Source organism: Coregonus clupeaformis, unplaced genomic scaffold (genome assembly GCF_020615455.1).
Source record: "Coregonus clupeaformis isolate EN_2021a unplaced genomic scaffold, ASM2061545v1 scaf1149, whole genome shotgun sequence".
Taxonomy (NCBI): Eukaryota; Metazoa; Chordata; class Actinopteri; order Salmoniformes; family Salmonidae; genus Coregonus; species Coregonus clupeaformis.
Window position 1 is genome coordinate 17,821 of NW_025534603.1, and position 22,258 is coordinate 40,078.

The following is a 22,258-nucleotide window of genomic DNA, read 5'->3' on the forward strand; positions in this document are numbered from 1 at the left end:
AGAATTTATAGCACGACTTTTGATGCTCCTTGGTTGGGGTCTGAGCAGATTATTTGTTGCGATTGCAAACGTAATAAAATGGTGGTCCGATAGTCCAGGATTTTGTGGAAAAACATTAAGATCTACAACATTTATTCCATGGGACAAAAACTAGGTCCAGAGTATGACTGTGGCAGTGAGTAGGTCCAGAGACATGTTGGACAAAACCCACTGAGTCGATGATGGCTCCGAAATACTTTTGGAGTGGGTCTGTGGACTTCTCCATGTGAATATTAAAATCACCAAAAATTAGAATATGATCTGCTATGACTACAAGGTCTGATAGGAATTCAGGAAACTCAGAGAGGGACGCTGTATATGGCCCAGGAGGCCTGTAAACAGTAGCTATAAAAAGTGATTGAGTAGGCTGCATAGATTTCATGACTAGAAGCTCAAAAGACAAAAACGCCATTTTTTTTTGTAAATTGAAATTTGCTATCGTAAATGTTAGCAACACCTCCGCCTTTGCGGGATGCACGGGGAATATGGTCACTAGTGTAACCAGGAGGTGAGGCCTCATTTAACACAGCAAATTCATCAGGCTTAAGCCAGTTTCAGTCAGGCCAATCACATCAAGATTATGATCAGTGATTAGTTCATTGACTATGACTGCCTTTGAAGTGAGGGATCTAACATTAAGTAACCCTATTTTTGAGATGTGAGGGTATCACGATCTCTTTCAATAATGGCAGGAATGGAGGAGGTCTTTATCCTAATAAGATTGCTAAAGCGAACACCGCCATGTTTTAGTTTTGCCCAACCTAGGTCGAGGGCACAGACACAGTCTCAATGGGTATGGCTGAGCTGACTACACTGACTGTGCTATTGGCAGACTCCACTAAGCTGGCAGGTTGGCTAACAGCCTGCTGCCTGGCCTGCACCCCCATTTCACTGTGGGGCTAGAGGAGTTAGAGCCCTATCTATGTTGGTAGATAAGATGAGAGCACCCTCCAGCTAGGATGGAGTCCGTCACTCCTCAGCAGGTCAGGCTTGGTCCTGTTTGTGGGTGAGTCCCAGAAAGAGGGCCAATTATCTACAAATTCTATCTTTTGTGAGGGGCAGAAAACAGTTTTCAACCAGCGATTGAGTGCTGAGACTCTGCTGTAGAGCTCGTCACTCCCCTAACTGGGAGGGGGCCAGAGACAATTACTCGATGCCGACACATCTTTCTAGCTGATTTAACGCTGAAGCTATGTTGCACTTGGTGACCTCTGACTGTTTCATCCTAACATCGTTGGTGCGACGTGGATAACAATATCTCTATACTCTCTACACTGACAGTTTTAGCTTTAGCCAGCACCATCTTTAGATTAGCCTTAACGTCTGGTAGCCCTGCCCCCTGGTAAACAGTGTATGATCGCTGGGTGATTCGTTTTAAGTCTAATACTGCGGGTAATGGAGTCGCCAATGACTAGGGTTTTCAATTTGTCAGAGCTAATGGTGGAGCCTTCGCGTCTCAGACCCCGTAACGGGAGGAGTAGAGACAAGAGAAGACTCAGACTTAGACTCCGACTCGCTACATAATGGGGAAAACCGGTTGAAAGTTTCTGTCGGCTGAATGAGCGACACGGTTGAGCATTCCAACAGTATTTCCCTCCAGAAGCCATGAGAAAGTTGTCCGGCTGCGGGGACTGTGCGGGGGATTTATACTAACGTTACTATCTGTACTTACTGGTGGCACAGACGCTGTTTCTTCCTTTCCTACACTGAAATTACCCTTGCCTAACGAATGCGTCTGAAGCTGGGCTTGTAGCACAGCTATTCTCGCCGTAAGGCGATCGTTCTCCTGTATATTATGAGTACAGCGACTGAACTTAGAAGACATCATGTTAATGTTACTACTTAGCTCGGCTGTTGAAGATGTTGACGAACCATGTCCAGATAAAGCGTCCGGAGTGAAAAAGTTGAATGAGGGAAAAAAGTTGCGATGGAGAAAAGGAAAATAAAGTAAAGTTGGCAGCAAAAACGCACAGGAAAATGACTCTTCTGTCTCGGGATAAACACACAGACACAGAGTTTGATTAAACGTTTATTAAAAGTAAAATGTGAATAGTTTGGCAGGTAGCCAAGTAGCAACAAACAGCACAGCAGCACGGAGAATACAACAGGTGTAGACATTACAGTGAAATGCTTACTTACAGCCCTTAACCAACAGTGCATATATATGCGGTAGCAGAGAGAACAGTCTATGACTAGGGTGGTTGGAGTCTTTGACAGTTTTTAGGGCCTTCCTCTGACACCGCCTGGTATAGAGGTCCTGGATGGCAGGAAGCTTTTCCCCAGTGATGTACTGGGCCGTACGCACTACCCTCTGTAGTGCCTTGCGGTCAGAGGCCAAGCAGTTGCCATACCAGGCGGTGATGCAACCAGTCAGGATGCTTCTGATGGTGCAGCTGTAGAATTTTTTTGTGGATCTGAGGACCCATGCCAAATCTTTTAGTCTCCTGAAGGGGAATAGGCTTTGTCGGCCTCTTCACGACTGTCTTGGTGTGTTTGGACCATGATTGATGTGGACACCAAGGAACTTGAAGCTCTCAACCTGTTCCACTACAGCCCGTCGATGAGAATGGGGGCGTGCTCAGTCCTCTTTTTTTCCTGTAGTCCACAATCATCTCCTTTGTCTTGGTCACGTTGAGGGAGAGGTTGTTGTCCTGGCACCACACGGCCAGATCTCTGACCTCCTCCCTATAGGCTGTCTCCACTAGGCCAATAAATAAATACGTTTTCCCTTGGATTATTGAATTACCTACATCATTTTGTTTCAAGTTATCCATTTGGAGCGCAACATCGCGTTATTAAAAGATATGTCTAAATTGGGCAATTGAAGGCATCTAGGGCTTATATTAATAGATCTTTCAAATGATGTATGCAATATTAAAATCGGCAAGTGACTTGATGCCTACCGTGCCAAAGCGATTTAGATTTGTTAAACGGGAGTGACATATAAAACGGTAATATTGTCATATTTCCGCTTTTAACAACCATCAGAATTGGTTAAAAAAAACTAACATTTGATGTACAGTCACATTCACTGTGGTTGTCTGAATCGTGCTGTAGAATTCACAGCTGGTGATGCCTCATCGTGATTGGCTATTCCCCATCATTTGCAACAATGTCAATGAGCATCATCGCTATCTTTCCTTTACGGTACCTCAACCTGTCGTGATTACCAGCTGAGATAACATTTTATGAGTTGATTTTACTCCTGGCTCAGAGTTAGTCTGAGCAGTGTCTTAACATCACCCTAAAACCTACTCTGAGCTGGGAGGTTTTTGTTGTTGTCTTAAAACAGGTTTTAACCCGATTCCTAGGACCTTTTCTGAGATGCTTTGTGGATAAGGCCCTGGACAGATAGACTCACTGGATCTCACCTCTTTAAATTAGGGGAATTCCACCACTTTTTAAAGGGACAATCTGCAGTTGAAACAACAAGAAAGCGGTCACCCCGTCTTTGGGCAAACAATTTAGGGATGGGGTTGGAGAACTGTGACTACTCTCACATTCATGGATGGGGCTATGAATGCCAGGACTGGCCATCCATGAGATCAAAAATGAAAAATTTAACCATGTTATGAGGCTATACAGTGTTTGTTTAAAAACATTGGAGTAAAACAAGCTTCTATGTTGGGATCTGATGGGGTACGACAGTTGAACTAAGATCATGAGGCATTTATAAGTTTCATTCTTCAAGAGTCAATGGCTATAGATCATTAATTTAAAAGTAAAATAATGCATGTAGCAATCACAGATTGCCCCTTTAACCTCACATTCATTACCTCCAGCACCATACCGGTGTCTACATGTGAAAGCTTCTGGTCTTCACTTACCTGGCATCTTTTCCAAAGTTAATGGGACTGTACATGGACCGATCACTCTTCATGGACAGACACGGTGACAACACCCTCTCCTGTTTACCACTGTGGAAAGGAGGATTTAAATGAAGATGTACAAAGACACAGAATTATACAAGTACAATCTGAATGAATAACTGAAGTATATTTCTCAGTCAGTCAGTTATAGAAAACGTACAGTATAACCAAAACGATAACTGTACAGTAACATTATATTCTATTATAAAACGCAAGAGCACAACTTACTAAACTCAATCAAGAATAGAATTAAACAGATAGACTAGTAGCTTTAAAACACACACAAAGCTGAGATCTCTATTCTCTAATGTAATAGGTGGATCCATGGATTACACCCCTGTACGTACACTACCAGTCAAAAGTTTGGACACACCTGCTCATTCAAGGGTTATTCTTTATTTTTTACTATTTTCTACCTTGTAGAATAATAGTGAAGACATCAAAACTATGAAATAACACATATGGAATCATGTAGTAACCAAAAAAGTGTTAAACAAATCAAAATATTTTTTATATTTGAGATTCTTCAAATAGCCACCCTTTTGCCTTGATGGCAGCTTTGCATACTCTTGGCATTCTCTCAACCAGCTTCACCTGGAATGCTTTTCTAACAGTCTTGAAGGAGTTCCCACATATGCTGAGCACTTGTTGGCTGCTTTTCCTTCACTCTGCGGTCGGACTCATCCCAAACCATCTCAATTGGGTTGAGGTCAGGGGATTGTGGAGGCCAGGTCATCTGATGCAGCACTCCATCACTCTCCTTCTTGGTAAAATAGCCCTTACACAGCCTGGAGGTGTGTTGGATCATTGTCCTGTTGAAAAACAAATGATAGTCCCACTAAATCCAAACCAGATGGGATGGCGTATCGCTGCAGAATGCTGTGGTAGCCATGCTGGTTAAGTGTGCCTTGAATTCTAAATAAATCACAGACAGTATCACCAGAAAAGTACCCCCAAACCATAACACCTCCTCCTCCATGCTTTACGGTGGGAAATACACATGCAGAGATCATCCGTTCACCGACACCGCGTCTCACAAAAACACGGCGATTGGAACCAAAAATCTCCTATTTGGACTCCAGACCGAAGGACACATTTCCACTGGTCTAATGTCCATTGCTCGTGTTTCTTGGCCCAAGCAGGTCTCTTCTTATTATTGGTGTCCATTAAGTAGTAGTTTCTTTGCAGCAATTCGACCATAGGGCCCCGTGTAGCTCAGTTGGTAGAGCATGGCGTTTGCAACGCCAGGGTTGTGGGTTCGATTCCCACGGGGGGCCAGTATGAAAAATGTATGTACTCCCTAACTGTAAGTCGCTCTGGATAAGAGTGTCTGCTAAATGACTAAAATGTAAAAGAAGGCCTGATTCACACAGTCCCCTCTGAACAGTTTATGTTGAGATGTGTCTGTTACTTGAACTCTGTGAAACATTTATTTGGGCTGCAATTTATGAGACTGGTAACTCTAATGAACTTATCCTCTGCAGCAGAGGTAACTCTGGGTCTTCCATTCCTGTGGTGGTCCTCATGAGAGCCAGTTTCATCATAGCGCTTGATGGGTTTTGCGACTGCACTTGAAGAAACATTCAAAGTTCTTTAAATGTTCCGTATTGACTGACCTATATGTCTTAAAGTAATGATGGAATGTCGTTTCTCTTTGCTTATTTGAGCTGTTCTTGTCATAATATGGACTTTTACCAAATAGGGCTCTCTTCTGTATACCCCCCCTACCACTTTTTAAAGGGACAATCTGCAGTTGAAACAACAAGAAAGCGGTCACCCCATTTTTGGGCAAACAATTTAGGGATGGGGTTGGAGAACTGTGACTACTCTCACATTCATGGATGGGGCTATGAATGCCAGGACTGGCCATCCATGAGATCAAAAATAAAAAATTTAACCATGTTATGAGGCTATACAGTGTTTGTTTAAAAACATTGGAGTAAAACAAGCTTCTATGTTGGGATCTGATGGGGTACGACAGTTGAACTAAGATCATGAGGCATTTACAAGTTACATTCTTCAAGAGTCAATGGCTATAGATCATTAATTTAAAAGTAAAATAATGCATGTAGCAATCACAGATTGCCCCTTTAACCACACATTCATTACCTCCAGCACCATACCGGTGTCTACATGTGAAAGCTTCTGTTCTTCACTTACCTGGCATCTTTTCCAAAGTTAATGGGACTGTACATGGACCGATCACTCTTCATGGACAGACACGGTGACCACACCCTCTCCTGTTTACCACTGTGGAAAGATCAAGGGGGATTTTGTTTATGAATGATAAATGTTGTTCTCTCTTTCATTTTGAACCCCATAAATAATCTAGACCTACAGTACCAGTCAAAAGTTTGGACACACCTACTCATTCAAGGGTTTTCTTTATTTTTAATATTTTCTACATTGTAGAATAATAGTGAAGACATCACAACTATGAAATAGCACATATGGAATCATGTAGTAACCAAAAAAGTGTTAAACAAATCAAAATATATTTTATATTTGAGATTCTTCTATTAGTTAAAAAAAATCTAACTCCTGCGCTTTTGACAATGATTTCACATGATGCCCATTTCACATGATATGCCTAAATACTAGGCTAATACATAAACACGTTTTTCCTTGGATTATTTAATTACCTATATCACGTTATTTCAAGTTATCCATTTGGAGTGCAACATCGCGTTGTTAAAAAATATGTCTAAATTGGGCAATTGAAGGCATCTAGGGCTTATGTTGATAGATCTTTCAGACGTTGAATGCAATATTAAATCGGCAAGTGACTTGATGCCTACTGTGGCAAAGTCATTTAGTGTTGTTAAACAGGAGTGACGTATAACGGTAATATTGTCAAAATTCCACTTTTAGCAACTATCAGAATTGGTTAAACAAAAAGGTTATGCATGGAAACATATTAGACAATAATTATGAGTTGATTTTACTCCTGGCTCAGAGTTAGTCTGAGCAGTGTCTCAACATCATCCTAAAACCTACTCTGAGCTGGTAGTTTTTTTGGGGTCTTAAAACAGGTTTTAACACGATTCCTAGGACCTTTTCTGAGATGCTTTGTGGATAAGGCCCTGGACAGATAGACTCACAGTGTCACGCCCTGGCTCTGGGGACTCTTAAATGTTGAGCCAGGGTGTGGAGTTTCTATGTATTATTTTCTATGTTAGTTCTAGATCGTGTGGATCTATGTTGGCCAGGGTGGTTCCCAATCAGAGGCAGCTGTATCTCGTTGTCTCTGATTGGGGACCATACTTAGGCAGCCTGTTTGCACTAGTCGGTGTGGGATCTTGTTCCGTAAAGGTTTGTTTTGTGTAACCTAGGACTTCACGTATCGTTCGTTTGTTGTTTTGTGTTCGTGTGTTAAGTACAAATAAAATGTACGCTTATCACGCTGCGCCTTGGTTCCACTAATCATTTAACGAGCGTGACACACAGGATCTCACCTCTTTAAATTAGGGGAATTCCAACACTTTTTAAAGGGACAATCTGCAGTTGAAACAACAAGAAAGCGGTCACCCCGTTTTTGGGCAAACAATTTAGGGATGGGGTTGGAGAACTGTGACTACTCTCACATTCATGGATGGGGCTATGAATGCCAGGACTGGCCATCCATGAGATCAAAAATAAAAAATTTAACCATGTTATGAGGCTATACAGTGTTTGTTTAAAAACATTGGAGTAAAACAAGCTTCTATGTTGGGATCTGATGGGGTACGACAGTTGAACTAAGATCATGAGGCATTTACAAGTTACATTCTTCAAGAGTCAATGGCTATAGATCATTAATTTAAAAGTAAAATAATGCATGTAGCAATCACAGATTGCCCCTTTAACCACACATTCATTACCTCCAGCACCATACCGGTGTCTACATGTGAAAGCTTCTGTTCTTCACATACCTGGCATCTTTTCCAAAGTTAATGGGACTGTACATGGACCGATCACTCTTCATGGACAGACACGGTGACAACACCCTCTCCTGTTTACCACTGTGGAAAGGAGGATTTAAATGAAGATGTACAAAGACACAGAATTATACAAGTACAATCTGAATGAATAACTGAAGTATATTTCTCAGTCAGTCAGTTATAGAAAACGTACAGTATAACCAAAACGATAACTGTACAGTAACATTATTTTCTATTATAAAACGCAAGAGCACAACTTACTAAACTCAATCAAGAATACAATTAAACAGATAGACTAGTAGCTTTAAACACACACAAAGCTGAGATCTCTATTCTCTAATGTAATAGGTGGATCCATGGATTACACCCCTGTACGTACACTACCAGTCAAAAGTTTGGACACACCTGCTCATTCAAGGGTTATTCTTTATTTTTTACTATTTTCTACCTTGTAGAATAATAGTGAAGACATCAAAACTATGAAATAACACATATGGAATCATGTAGTAACCAAAAAAGTGTTAAACAAATCAAAATATATTTTATATTTGAGATTCTTCAAATAGCCACCCTTTTGCATTGATGGCAGCTTTGCAGACTCTTGGCATTCTCTCAACCAGCTTCACCTGGAATGCTTTTCTAACAGTCTTGAAGGAGTTCCCACATATGCTGAGCACTTGTTGGCTACTTTTCCTTCACTCTGCGGTCCGACTCATCCCAAACCATCTCAATTGGGTTGAGGTCAGGGGATTGTGGAGGCCAGGTCATCTGATGCAGCACTCCATCACTATCCTTCTTGGTAAAATAGCCCTTACACAGCCTGGAGGTGTGTTGGATCATTGTCCTGTTGAAAAACAAATGATAGTCCCACTAAACCCAAACCAGATGGGATGGCGTATCGCTGCAGAATGCTGTGGTAGCCATGCTGGTTAAGTGTGCCTTGAATTCTAAATAAATCACAGACAGTATCACCAGCAAAGCACCACCAAACCATAACACCTCCTCCTCCATGCTTTACGGTGGGAAATACACATGCGGAGATCATCCGTTCACCGACACCGCGTCTCACAAAGACACGGCGATTGGAACCAAAAATCTCCAGTTTGGACTCCAGACCGAAGGACACATTTCCACCGGTCTAATGTCCATTGCTCGTGTTTCTTGGCCCAAGCAGGTCTCTTCTGCTTATTGGTGTCCATTAAGTAGTAGTTTCTTTGCAGCAATTCGACCATAGGGCCCCGTGTAGCTCAGTTGGTAGAGCATGGCGTTTGCAACGCCAGGGTTGTGGGTTCGATTCCCACGGGGGGCCAGTATGAAAAATGTATGCACTCACTAACTGTAAGTCGCTCTGGATAAGAGTGTCTGCTAAATGACTAAAATGTAAAAGAAGGCCTGATTCACACAGTCCCATCTGAACAGTTGATGTTGAGATGTGTCTGTTACTTGAACTCTGTGAAACATTTATTTGGGCTGCAATTTCTGAGACTGGTAACTGTAATGAACTTATCCTCTGCAGCAGAGGTAACTCTGGGTCTTCCATTCCTGTGGTGGTCCTCATGAGAGCCATTTTCATCATAGCGCTTGATGGGTTTTGCGACTGCACTTGAAGAAACATTCAAAGTTCTTTAAATGTTCCGTATTGACTGACCTATATGTCTTAAAGTAATGATGGACTGTCGTTTCTCTTTGCTTATTTGAGCTGTTCTTGTCATAATATGGACTTTTACCAAATAGGGCTCTCTTCTGTATACCCCCGCTACAGATTGGCTCGAGCGCATTAAGGAAAGAAATTCCACAAAGTAACTTTTAAGAAGGCACACCTGTTAATTGAAATGCATTCCAGGTGACTACCTCATGAAGCTGGTTGAGAGAATGCCAAGAGTGTGCAAAGCTGTCATCAAAGCAAAGGGTTACTACATGATTCCATATGTGTTATTTCATAGTTTTGATGTCTTCACTATAATTCTACAATGTAGAAAATAGTAAAAATAAAGGAAAACCCTTGAATGAGTAGGTGTGTCCAAACTTTTGACTGGTACTGTACCTGAGATCTCCATTTGTAAATGTGATAGGTGGAGCCATGGAGTGGTCACTGCACGTACCTGAGATCTCCATCTGTAAATGTGATAGGTGGAGCCATGGAGTGGTCACTTCTCAAGGAGAGTTGGCTTGGGGTAGGAGATACTGCTCCCAAAGGCCTTTCAGACACAGAGAATAGTGTTCAGGTAAATATTAGAATCATTCTAGTCAATAACTTTACACAGTATACCCAGTAGGACATATATTAGGTCTGTAGACCAACTGAATAACAGTTAGTGAGATGATAGGTCTGTCGACCAACTAAATAACAGTTAGTGAGATGATAGGTCTGTAGACCAACTAAATAACAGTTAGTGAGATGATAGGTCTGTAGACCAACTAAATAACAGTTAGATGATAGGTCTGTAGACCAACTAAATAACAGTTAGTGAGATGATAGGTCTGTGGACCAACTAAATAACAGTTAGTGAGATGATGTGAGATGATAGGTCTGTAGACGAACTAAATAACAGTTAGTGAGATGATAGGTCTGTGGACCAACTAAATAACAGTTAGTGAGATGATAGGTCAGTAGACCAATTAAATAACAGTTAGTGAGATGATAGGTCTGTGGACCAACTAAATAACAGTTAGTGAGATGATAGGTCTGTGGACCAACTAAATAACAGTTAGTAAGATGATAGGTCTGTAGACCAACTAAATAACAGTTAGTGAGATGATAGGTCTGTAGACCAACTAAATAACAGTTAGTGAGATGATAGGTCTGTAGACCAACTAAATAACAGTTAGTGAGATGATAGGTCTGTAGACCAACTAAATAACAGTTAGTGAGATGATAGGTCTGTAGACCAACTAAATAAGAGTGAGATGATAGGTCTGTAGACCAACTAAATAAGTGAGATGATAGGTCTGTAGACCAACTAAATAACAGTGCGATGATAGGTCTGTAGACCAACTAAATAACAGTTAGTGAGATTATAGGTCTGTAGACCAACTAAATAACAGTTAGTGAGATGATAGGTCTGTAGACCAACTAAATAACAGTGAGATGATAGGTCTGTAGACCAACTAAATAACAGTGAGATGATAGGTCTGTAGACCAACTAAATAACAGTTAGTGAGATGATAGGTCTGTAGACCAACTAAATAACAGTTAGTGAGATGATAGGTCTGTAGACCAACTAAATAACAGTGAGATGATAGGTCTGTAGACCAACTAAATAACAGTTAGTGAGATGATAGGTCTGTAGACCAACTAAATAACAGTTAGTGAGATGATGTGAGATGATAGGTCTGTAGACCAACTAAATAACAGTTAGTGAGATGATAGGTCTGTAGACCAACTAAATAACAGTTAGTGAGATGATAGGTCTGTAGACCAACTAAATAAGAGTGAGATGATAGGTCTGTAGACCAACTAAATAAGTGAGATGATAGGTCTGTAGACCAACTAAATAACAGTGAGATGATAGGTCTGTAGACCAACTAAATAACAGTTAGTGAGATTATAGGTCTGTAGACCAACTAAATAACAGTTAGTGAGATGATAGGTCTGTAGACAAACTAAATAACAGTGAGATGATAGGTCTGTAGACCAACTAAATAACAGTGAGATGATAGGTCTGTAGACCAACTAAATAACAGTTAGTGAGATGATAGGTCTGTAGACCAACTAAATAACAGTTAGTGAGATGATAGGTCTGTAGACCAACTAAATAACAGTGAGATGATAGGTCTGTAGACCAACTAAATAACAGTGAGATGATAGGTCTGTAGACCAACTAAATAACAGTTAGTAAGATGATAGGTCTGTAGACCAACTAAATAACAGTTAGTGAGATGATAGGTCTGTAGACCAACTAAATAACAGTTAGTGAGATGATGAAACAATGTGGCTAAATCATCACGGTTTCAAGTTATTCTAACCTTTAATTGCATAAAATGAGCTATTCAAAACTGAAATCAATGACAATAGGTGACCATGCGTTGGAGAGATTTTGGCAACTTCTGCACAAAACCGATTCAGGGATCAGGAGAGGTCTTCAGCTCCTGATCTTTTTTTACAGTGTTGATTTAGCATATGGGTTCATTAACCTACTTCAAAAAGTAATATAAGCCTGTTACAGTCCATATTGCTAGTAATACAGGACTATTCCAGTACATATCACTAGTAATATAGGACTATTACAGTCCATATCACTAGTAATATAGGCCTATTACAGTCCATATTACTAGTAATATAGGACTATTACAGTACATATCACTAGTAATATAGGACTATTACAGTACATATCACTAATAATATAGGACTATTACAGTACATAACACTAGTAATATAGGACTATTACAGTCCATATCACTAGTAATACAGGACTATTACAGTACATATCACTAGTAATATAGGACTATAACAGTCCATATCACTAGTAATATAGGACTGTTACAGTCCATATCACTAGTAATATAGGACTAATACAGTACATATCACTAGTGATATAGGACTATTACAGTCAATATCACTAGTAATATAGGACTATAAGAGTACATATCACTAGTAATATAGGACTATTACGGTCCATATCACTAGTAATAAAGTGGTTCTCCCACTGGCTATAGGGTGAACGCACCAATTGGTGAGTCGTTCTGGATAAGAGCGTCTGCTAAATGACGTAAATGTGCCCTTGAGCAAGGCACTTAACCCTAATTGCTCCTGTAAGTCGCTCTGGTTAAGAGCGTCTGCTAAATGACTAAAATGTAATGTAATGTAAAATGTAATATAGGACTATTACAGTACATATCTCTAGTAATATAGGACTATCACAGTCCATATCACTAGTAATATAGGACTATTACAGTCCATATCACTAGTAATATAGGACTATTACAGGACTATTACAGTACATATCACTAGTAATATAGGACTATTACAGTCATATCACTAGTGATATAGGACTATTACAGTCCATATCACTAGTAACATAGGACTATTACAGTCCATATCACTAGTAATATAGGACTATTACATTACATATAACTAGTAATATAGGACTATTACAGTGCATATCACTGGTAATATAGGCCTATTACAGTACATATCACTAGTAGTATAGGCCTATTACAGTACATATCACTAGTAATATAGGCCTATTACAGTACATATCACTAGTAATATAGGCCTATTACAGTCCATATCGCTAGTAATATAGGACTATTACAGTACATATCACTAGTAATATAGGCCTATTACAGTCCATATCACTAGTAATATAGGCCTATTACAGTCCATATCACAAGTAATATAGGACTATTACAGTCCATATCGCTAGTAATATAGGACTATTAGAGTCCATATCACTAGTAATATAGGACTATTACAGTCCATATCGCTAGTAATATAGGACTATTACAGTCCATATCGCTAGTAATATAGGACTATTACAGTCCATATCGCTAGTAATATAGGACTATTACAGTCCATATCGCTAGTAATATAGGACTATTACAGTCCATATCGCTAGTAATATAGGACTATTACAGTCGATATCGTTAGTAATATAGGACTATTACAGTCCATATCGGTAGTAATATAGGACTATTACAGTACATATCGCTGGTAATATAGGATTATTACAGTCCATATCACTAGTAATATAGGACAATTAAAGTCCATATCGCTAGTAATATAGGACTATTACAGTCCATATCACTAGTAATATAGGACTATTACAGTCCATATCACTAGTAATATAGGACTATTACAGGACTATTACAGTACATATCACTAGTAATATAGGACTATTACAGTCATATCACTAGTGATATAGGACTATTACAGTCCATATCACTAGTAACATAGGACTATTACAGTCCATATCACTAGTAATATAGGACTATTACATTACATATAACTAGTAATATAGGACTATTACAGTGCATATCACTGGTAATATAGGTCTATTACAGTACATATCACTAGTAGTATAGGCCTATTACAGTACATATCACTAGTAATATAGGCCTATTACAGTACATATCACTAGTAATATAGGCCTATTACAGTACATATCACTAGTAATATAGGACTATAACAGTACATATCACTAGTAATATAGGCCTATTACAGTCCATATCACAAGTAATATAGGCCTATTACAGTCCATTTCACAAGTAATATAGGCCTATTACAGTCCATATCGCTAGTAATATAGGACTATTAAGTCCATATCACTAGTAATATAGGACTATTACAGCCCATATCGTTAGTGATATAGGACTATTACAGTCCATATCACTAGTAATGTAGGACTATTACAGTCCATATCACTAGTAATATAGGACTATTACAGTCCATATCGCTAGTAATATGGGGACTATTACAGTCCATATCGCTAGTAATATAGGACTATTACAGTCGATATAGTTAGTAATATAGGACTATTACAGTCCATATCGGTAGTAATATAGGACTATTACAGTACATATCGCTGGTAATATAGGATTATTACAGTCCATATCACTAGTAATATAGGACAATTAAAGTCCATATCGCTAGTAATATAGGACTATTACAGTCCATATCACTAGTAATATAGGACTATTGCAGTCCATATCACTAGTTATATAGGACTGTTGCAGTCCATATCACTAGTAATATAGGACTATTGCAGTCCATATCACTAGTAATATAGGACTATACAGTCCATATCACTAGTAATATAAGACTATTGCAGTCCATATCACTAGTAATATAGGACTATTACAGTCCATAGCACTAGTAATATAGGACTATTACAGTACATATCACTAGTAATATAGGCCTATTACAGTCCATATCACTAGTAATATAGGACTATTACAGTCCATATCACTAGTAATATAGGACTATAAAAGTCCATATCACTAGTAACATAGGACTATTACAGTCCATATCACTAGTAATATAGGATTATCACAGTCCATATCACTAGTAATATAGGACTATTACATAACATATCACTAGTAATATAGGCCTATTACAGTACATATCACTAGTAATATAGGACTATTACATAACATATCACTAGTAATATAGGCCTATTACAGTACATATCACTAGTAATATAGGCCTATTACAGTCCATATCACTATTAATATAGGACTATTACAGTCCATATCACTAGTAACATAGGACTATTACAGTACATATCACTAGTAATATAGGACTATTACAGTCCATATCACTAGTAATATAGGCCTATTACAGTACATATCACTAGTAATATAGGCCTATTACAGTACATATCACTAGTAATATAGGACTATTACAGAACATATCACTAGTAATATAGGCCTATTACAGTACATACCACTAGTAATATAGGCCTATTACAGTACATATCACTAGTAATATAGGACTATTACATAACATATCACTAGTAATATAGGCCTATTACAGTACATATCACTAGTAATATAGGCCTATTACAGTACATATCACTAGTAATATAGGACTATTACAGAACATATCACTAGTAATATAGGCCTATTACAGTACATAACACTAGTAATATAGGCCTATTACAGTCCATATCACTAGTAATATAGGACTATTACAGTCCATATCACTAGTAATATAGGACTATTACAATCCATATCACTAGTAATATAGGCCTATTAAAGTACATATCACTAGTAATATAGGACTATTACAGTCCATATCACTAGTGATATAGGACTATTACAGTCCATATCACTAGTAATATAGGACTATTACAGTCCATATCACTAGTAATATAGGACTATTACAGAACATATCACTAGTAATATAGGCCTATTACAGTACATATCACTAGTAATATAGGCCTATTACAGTACATATCACTAGTAATATAGAACTATTACAGTCCATATCACTAGTAATATAGGACTATTACAGTCCATATCACTAGTAATATAGGACTATTACAGAACATATCACTAGTAATATAGGCCTATTACAGTACATATCACTAGTAATATAGGACTATTACAGAACATATCACTAGTAATATAGGCCTATTACAGTACATACCACTAGTAATGTAGGACTATCACAGTACATATCACTAGTAATATAGGACTATTACAGTCCATATCACTAGTAATATAGGACTATTAAAGTACATATCACTAGTAATATAGGACTATTAAAGTACATATCACTAGTAATATAGGACTATCACAGTACATATCACTAGTAATATAGGACTATTACAGTCCATATCACTAGTAATATAGGCCTATAACAGTCCATATCACTAGTAATATAGGACTATTACAGTACATATCACTAGTAATATAGGCCTATTACAGTACATATCACTAGTAATATAGAACTATTACAGTCCATATCACTAGTAATATAGGACTATTACAGTCCATATCACTAGTAATATAGGACTATTACAGAACATATCACTAGTAATATAGGCCTATTACAGTACATATCACTAGTAATATAGGACTATTACAGAACATATCACTAGTAATATAGGCCTATTACAGTACATACCACTAGTAATATAGGACTATCACAGTACATATCACTAGTAATATAGGACTATTACAGTCCATATCACTAGTAGTATAGGACTATTAAAGTACATATCACTAGTAATATAGGACTATTAAAGTACATATCACTAGTAATATAGGCCTATTAAAGTACATATCACTTGTAATATATGAGTATTACAGTATACATTGAGCTACAAAAGTATTGGGACAGTGACATTTTATTTTGTTTTGGCTCTGTACTCGAACACTTTGGATTTGAAATGATACGACAACATTGAGGTTAAAGTGCAGACTGTCTGCTTTAATTTGAGGGTATTTTTTATCCATATCGGGTGAACCGTTTAGAAATTACAGCACTTTTTGAGGAGACCAAAAGTATTGGGACTAATTCACTTACTGTATATGTTATAACAAACTCCAAACACCGTAACACACTGACAGCTAAATGGATGCAGAGGAAGTGACAAATAAAACTCGAAACGAGGGGGAATGTTTACTGGTTGCTCAGGAGGTAAAAGGGGAATGTTTACTGGTTGCTCAGGAGGTAAAGGGGAATGTTTACTGGTTGCTCGGGAGGTAAAGGGGAATGTTTACTGGTTGCTCAGGAGGTAAAGGGGAAGTCAGATGTGTGGAATAAATGTGACTAGTTGTGGAAAATACTGGAGATCAAGAAACAGAAGGTAAGGAGAAGCTCTGCTGCATATTGTGTGTTCCAAACAGGTGCTGTTAGATTACTATATAATTGTATATATAACTATTGAAATACAGGCCTAAGTATGTTACGGTATTCAGACTAAACAGGATGCGCTCTTAGGCCTACAGCTCCATGGTGGTTATACAAGGCTGCTCTACTAAGACTACTAATTATAACTGATGATCATAATAATAATAATAATAGTAATAATAACAAGATGTAGATCAAGAAAAAAAATTTGTTATTATTTTTATAAATATCATTTCTGACGATTTGGAACAGTGTAAACAACACAAAATAAATTAGAAGTAATACCAGAGAGGTTGTTCTAACGAAAAAAAAGTGTAAAGCCTTTTTACTTTTTAGCAAAGATTATAAACAAGCCTTTTTACAGCCGAGCAAAGATTTGAAACAGCCTAATTTGTGAAATTGTTTACTTGACATGTCATTGTGTGAGACTTGGTGCTCACGGAATCAGTAGGCTATTAAACAAACACTCAAACAGGCAACAGAAGCAGGATGTCTTATTTCTGTAGATGTGTATATGGATGATTTATAAAGCCAGTCACATTTAACAGTTAGGCTGTTGATTATAGACTTCATTAAGTTGGCTTCCTCTCTCCTCACTTTTCTTGGACAATTAAGGCAAGGGCTGTTTTCTCGTCTCCTCACTCCGCTGCTGCCTCCGCCGCATTGTTCTCAACACCAATATGCTGCTTAACTTTGCTATTATGCACATAGCAACATGGTCTAGGAAAAGGCATCAATTCAACTGCGCACTGATGTTTCAGAACTCGTGGGAAGCGACCGCTATCCAACGTGGGAGAAAGCGCATTTGTTATAAAATAATATTTGTATTAGTGTTGCATCATTGTTCTTACGTAATATAACCATATACAATTTCAGTAGCACGTCTTATTGATGGACTGTTCCATCCCCACGGCCTCCACAATGGATTAGTCCACTCAGACAGGCGTGAATCAGACAGGTGTCTTGTACACCATTCAATGTTTTTTGGTTTTTGCTACTGCTCAATTAAAATAAATCCCGGTCGACCAGCAGCCTATCGACCAAACAATTGACCAGTCGACTAAAGGGGGGTCAGCCCTAATGAAGATACCCTCCAATTAAAGGGGGTCAGTCCTAATGAAGATACCCTCCAATTAAAGGGGGTCAGTCCTAATGAAGATACCCTCCAATTAAAGCTGACCCAATTAAAGCTGACAGGCTGCACTTTAACATCATGGTCATTGTATCATTTAAAATCCAAAGTGCTGGAGTACAGAGCCAAAACAACAATAAATGTGTCACTGTCCCAAAACCTTTTGTAGCTCACTGTATATCACTAGTTACTTTCATAGTGACTTAAGTTACATCACATTATTGAATGATAGCTGAGGCCCAATGAGAAACAGTGATCTCACCTGGAGTATGGACTTGTGGTTCTGTCTCTGAAGGTGATCGGTCTATCAATGGACCCGGTACTGTTCAGGGAAACAACTGTGGAGGTAGGTGATGTTCCTCCACACTGAACTCTGTTTAACAATTAAACAAAAACAATCATTTAAATTGCAAGTGAAATATTGAGTTAACAGCTTATCCTGTAAACCTAACACACTGTACACACGTACCTGGGATCTCCATTTGGTCGATCCCTGGAGTGGTCACTTTTCACGGACAGACAGCTTGATGCAGGAGATACTGTCTGCAGAAGCCTTTACAAATACAGACACAGTTTGAGTGAAAATTCATATTTCTAGGAAATAATTCAAAGAAAAGAAAAGCTGTACTTACACTGATGGACTAACGGTAAGATACAACAAACACACTAACAGACTCAGATGAACAGTAGACCAGCTAGCAAACCTATACTTTAACCCATGTAGACCCAGCTAACAAACCTATACTTTAACCCATGTAGACCCACCTAGCAAACCTATACTTTAACCCATGTAGACCCAGCTAGCAAACCTATACTTTAACCCATGTAGACCAGCTAACAAACCTATACTTTAACCCATGTAGACCCAGCTAGCAAACCTATACTTTAACCCATGAAGACCCAGCTAACAAACCTATACTTTAACCCATGTAGACCTACCTAGCAAACCTATACTTTAACCCATGTAGACCCAGCTAACAAACCTATACTTTAACCCATGTAGACCCAGCTAGCAAACCTATACTTTAACCCATGTAGACCCAGCTAACAAACCTATACTTTAACCCATGTAGACCAGCTAGCAAACCTATACTTTAACCCATGTAGACCAGCTAACAAACCTATACTTTAACCCATGTAGACCCAGCTAGCAAACCTATACTTTAACCCATGTAGACCCACCTAGCAAACCTATACTTTAACCCATGTAGACCAGCTAGCAAACCTATACTTTAACCCATGTAGACCCACCTAGCAAACCTATACTTTAACCCATGTAGACCCAGCTAACAAACCTATACTTTAACCCATGTAGACCCAGCTAGCAAACCTATACTTTAACCCATGTAGACCTACATACACAGATATGTGCTAGCCATCCATCTTCCTAGTTTACAAGATAACACACAATCTAGCACCTCCACCTCTGAGGGTCTTTGTCAACCTCTGCTCAGAGCAAAATAGCAGGGTTACAGGGTTACAGGGTTACAGGGTTACAGGGTTACAGGGTTACAGGAGGGTTACAAGGTTACAGGGGGGTTACAGGGGGGTTACAGGGTTACAGGGTAACAGGGTTACAGGGTTACAAGGTTACAAGGTTACAGGGGGGTTACAGGGTTACAGGGTTACAGGGTTACAGGGTTACAGGGTTACAAGGTTACAAGGTTACAAGGTTACAGGGGGGTTACAGGGGGGTTACAGGGTTACAGGGTTAAAAGGTTACAGGGGGGTTACAGGGGGGTTACAGGGTTACAGGGTAACAGGGTTACAGGGTTACAGGAGGGTTACAGGGTTACAGGAGGGTTACAGGGTTACAGGGTTACAGGGTTACAGGGACAGGAGGGTTACAGGGTTACAGGGGGGTTACAGGGTTACAGGGGGGTTACAGGGGGTTACAGGGTTACAGGGTTACAGGAGGGTTACAGGGTTATAGGGTTACAGGGTTACAGGGTTACAGGAGGGTTACAGGGTTACAGGGTTACAGGGGGGTTACATGGGGGTTACAGGGTTACAGGGTTACAGGGTTATAGGGTTACAGGGTTACAGGAGGGTTACAGGGTTACAGGGTTACAGGAGGGTTACAGGGTTATAGGGTTACAGGAGGGTTACAGGGTTACAGGGGGGTTACAGGAGGGTTACAGGGTTGGCCTTTTTTTTTTTGTCTCGCCTAGGGCGGCAGAACAGCCATGACCAGCCCTGGTTGTTCCCCTGCCTGGGACCTGCAGATGGAAATAGCTGTTTGCTAAATATGGTAGGCTACAACCCATCATTTCTCAAGTCTACTGAGACTTTTAGGTTTTTGTTGTACATTGTCCCTGTTCAAATAAACTTCATAAATGAATAATCTAACCGACTCTTCCATTGCCATTCAACATATTACCAACCTGTCTGGAGGTATATTGACCCTAGTACAACCTATAAACCAGGTAGATATGTACATACAAATGAGCTTTTATGAACTAAATTAATGTGTTGGCGAGCTCGCCTAACTTTTCTAAAATAAAGGACCCGACCTTTGAGGCAATTTGCTTGCCGGAACTCATCCACTCACACGCTGAGCTCGCAGTGCATCAGGGGTGTATTCAGTGGTGCACACAGTAGCAACAGAAAAGGTTTTGCAACGAAAACGAGAGTTTTTATTGGTCCAATACAGGTAGGTCCCTCCCTTTAGCTCGTGCCTAAATATATTATACCTTCACTTATACTTCCGTGTATAAAAAAAACATTAGTGGGGGGGGCGTTCAGCAAGATGCAACGTTTTGGAACGTTCATATAGAGATACGCTATAAGCATTTGGAATAGCGTCGACTCTAGGCTACTCGTGGCATTTCTATAGGCAACGTTTGGCTACTGAACGTGGCAGTGTTGTCGTAATCACCGGCAGGTGTGTTAAAACGGTAGCTGCCTGTGGAGTATTCATTACAACACACTGTAGCAAAACGTTTAGCAACGAAACCGACAGTTTCTCACCGGTCCAAATTCAGGTTTAATTGTTTATTAATTGTTTATTAATTATTGGAACAGCCGGTAGCTGCACATGAAATGGACACATTTCACCGACGTTATGAAAACACTAACACAACCCAGATAGGTCATTTACCTGTCTTCCTCCATTTTGTCTTCCTCCATTTTGTCTTCCTCCATATTTTATTCGCTCTCCCCAGGCTGTCGGGGGATTTCCATCTTCTCCTTCTCAGAAACGACGGTCCAAGGCACTTTACTGTTGCTCAGCATATTTTACAGAAAGGCATATATTGTTTGCCTATTGTGGAAAAGCTGTTGTCGACGTTGTTCAGATATGGCCTCCTAAACTTAATTCAGCCTAAAAAAAAGATATGGAATCGGTAGGCTACATGCTTAAAGGATACCAAAGGCCTAACATGACACTATTTCACATACATAAAGGGCAGTTACCAAAGTTTAGACTAGTTAAATGCCTACTGTTTTTATTGTGAGTTATAGGCTGTATTAAACTTTAAGAATTTGATAGCCTATATACAACTTTACATAAACTATCTTGATTCAATATAGTCCGCAGCCCAAACTTTCGGTGCTAACGTCACGTCGTCCTTAAAACGCGTCCTTAGAAATCAACCTGCACCGAGTTCTCTTGTCGAAATAATAATGCTCCTACGGTCATGTAAAACTATTGGTCTCTAGACCTGTAATAAACCACGATTTTTGCTATCTTAAATTCAAAAAACAAAAATGTTACCTTCATAACGCAGTCGTCTTAAAATGGCAGTTGCATAAGTTGCTTTTTTACTTTCACTTTTAAGTTATTTGGTAACTCCGATGACGTATATAAACCCTGGTTTTGTATGGATTACGAGAGGACAAGTCCCGACCTGTTAAACGCACAACAGAGACAAAGCCCGAGTGTCGGATATTGAATGAATGAACCGGTTAGGGTTAGGCAGCATGACCATTAGAAATACCATGTATGTTAGTACAATAATCTTCAGTAAAGACCTACACTCCAGTTTAGTCCCAGGAACGT

The 22,258-nt window shown here is 39.1% G+C and overlaps 1 protein-coding gene across 1 annotated transcript in view; it reads right to left on the reverse strand.

The window, feature by feature from the left end:
- The window catches only part of LOC121561382, a 30,223-nt gene extending 8,222 nt beyond the window's left edge, over window positions 1-22,001 (reverse strand). The window contains exons 1-8 of the mRNA XM_045217618.1: window positions 21,974-22,001; window positions 21,359-21,564; window positions 18,728-18,811; window positions 18,521-18,631; window positions 9,931-10,026; window positions 7,820-7,909; window positions 6,069-6,158; window positions 3,867-3,956 (exon numbers count right to left, since the gene is read on the reverse strand). Coding sequence (XP_045073553.1) covers window positions 3,867-3,956; window positions 6,069-6,158; window positions 7,820-7,909; window positions 9,931-10,026; window positions 18,521-18,631; window positions 18,728-18,811; window positions 21,359-21,402 — 605 coding nt within the window. The 5' untranslated portion in view covers window positions 21,403-21,564; window positions 21,974-22,001. The remainder of the gene's footprint in view (window positions 1-3,866; window positions 3,957-6,068; window positions 6,159-7,819; window positions 7,910-9,930; window positions 10,027-18,520; window positions 18,632-18,727; window positions 18,812-21,358; window positions 21,565-21,973) is intronic.
- Between the last annotated feature and the right edge of the window lie 257 nt (window positions 22,002-22,258).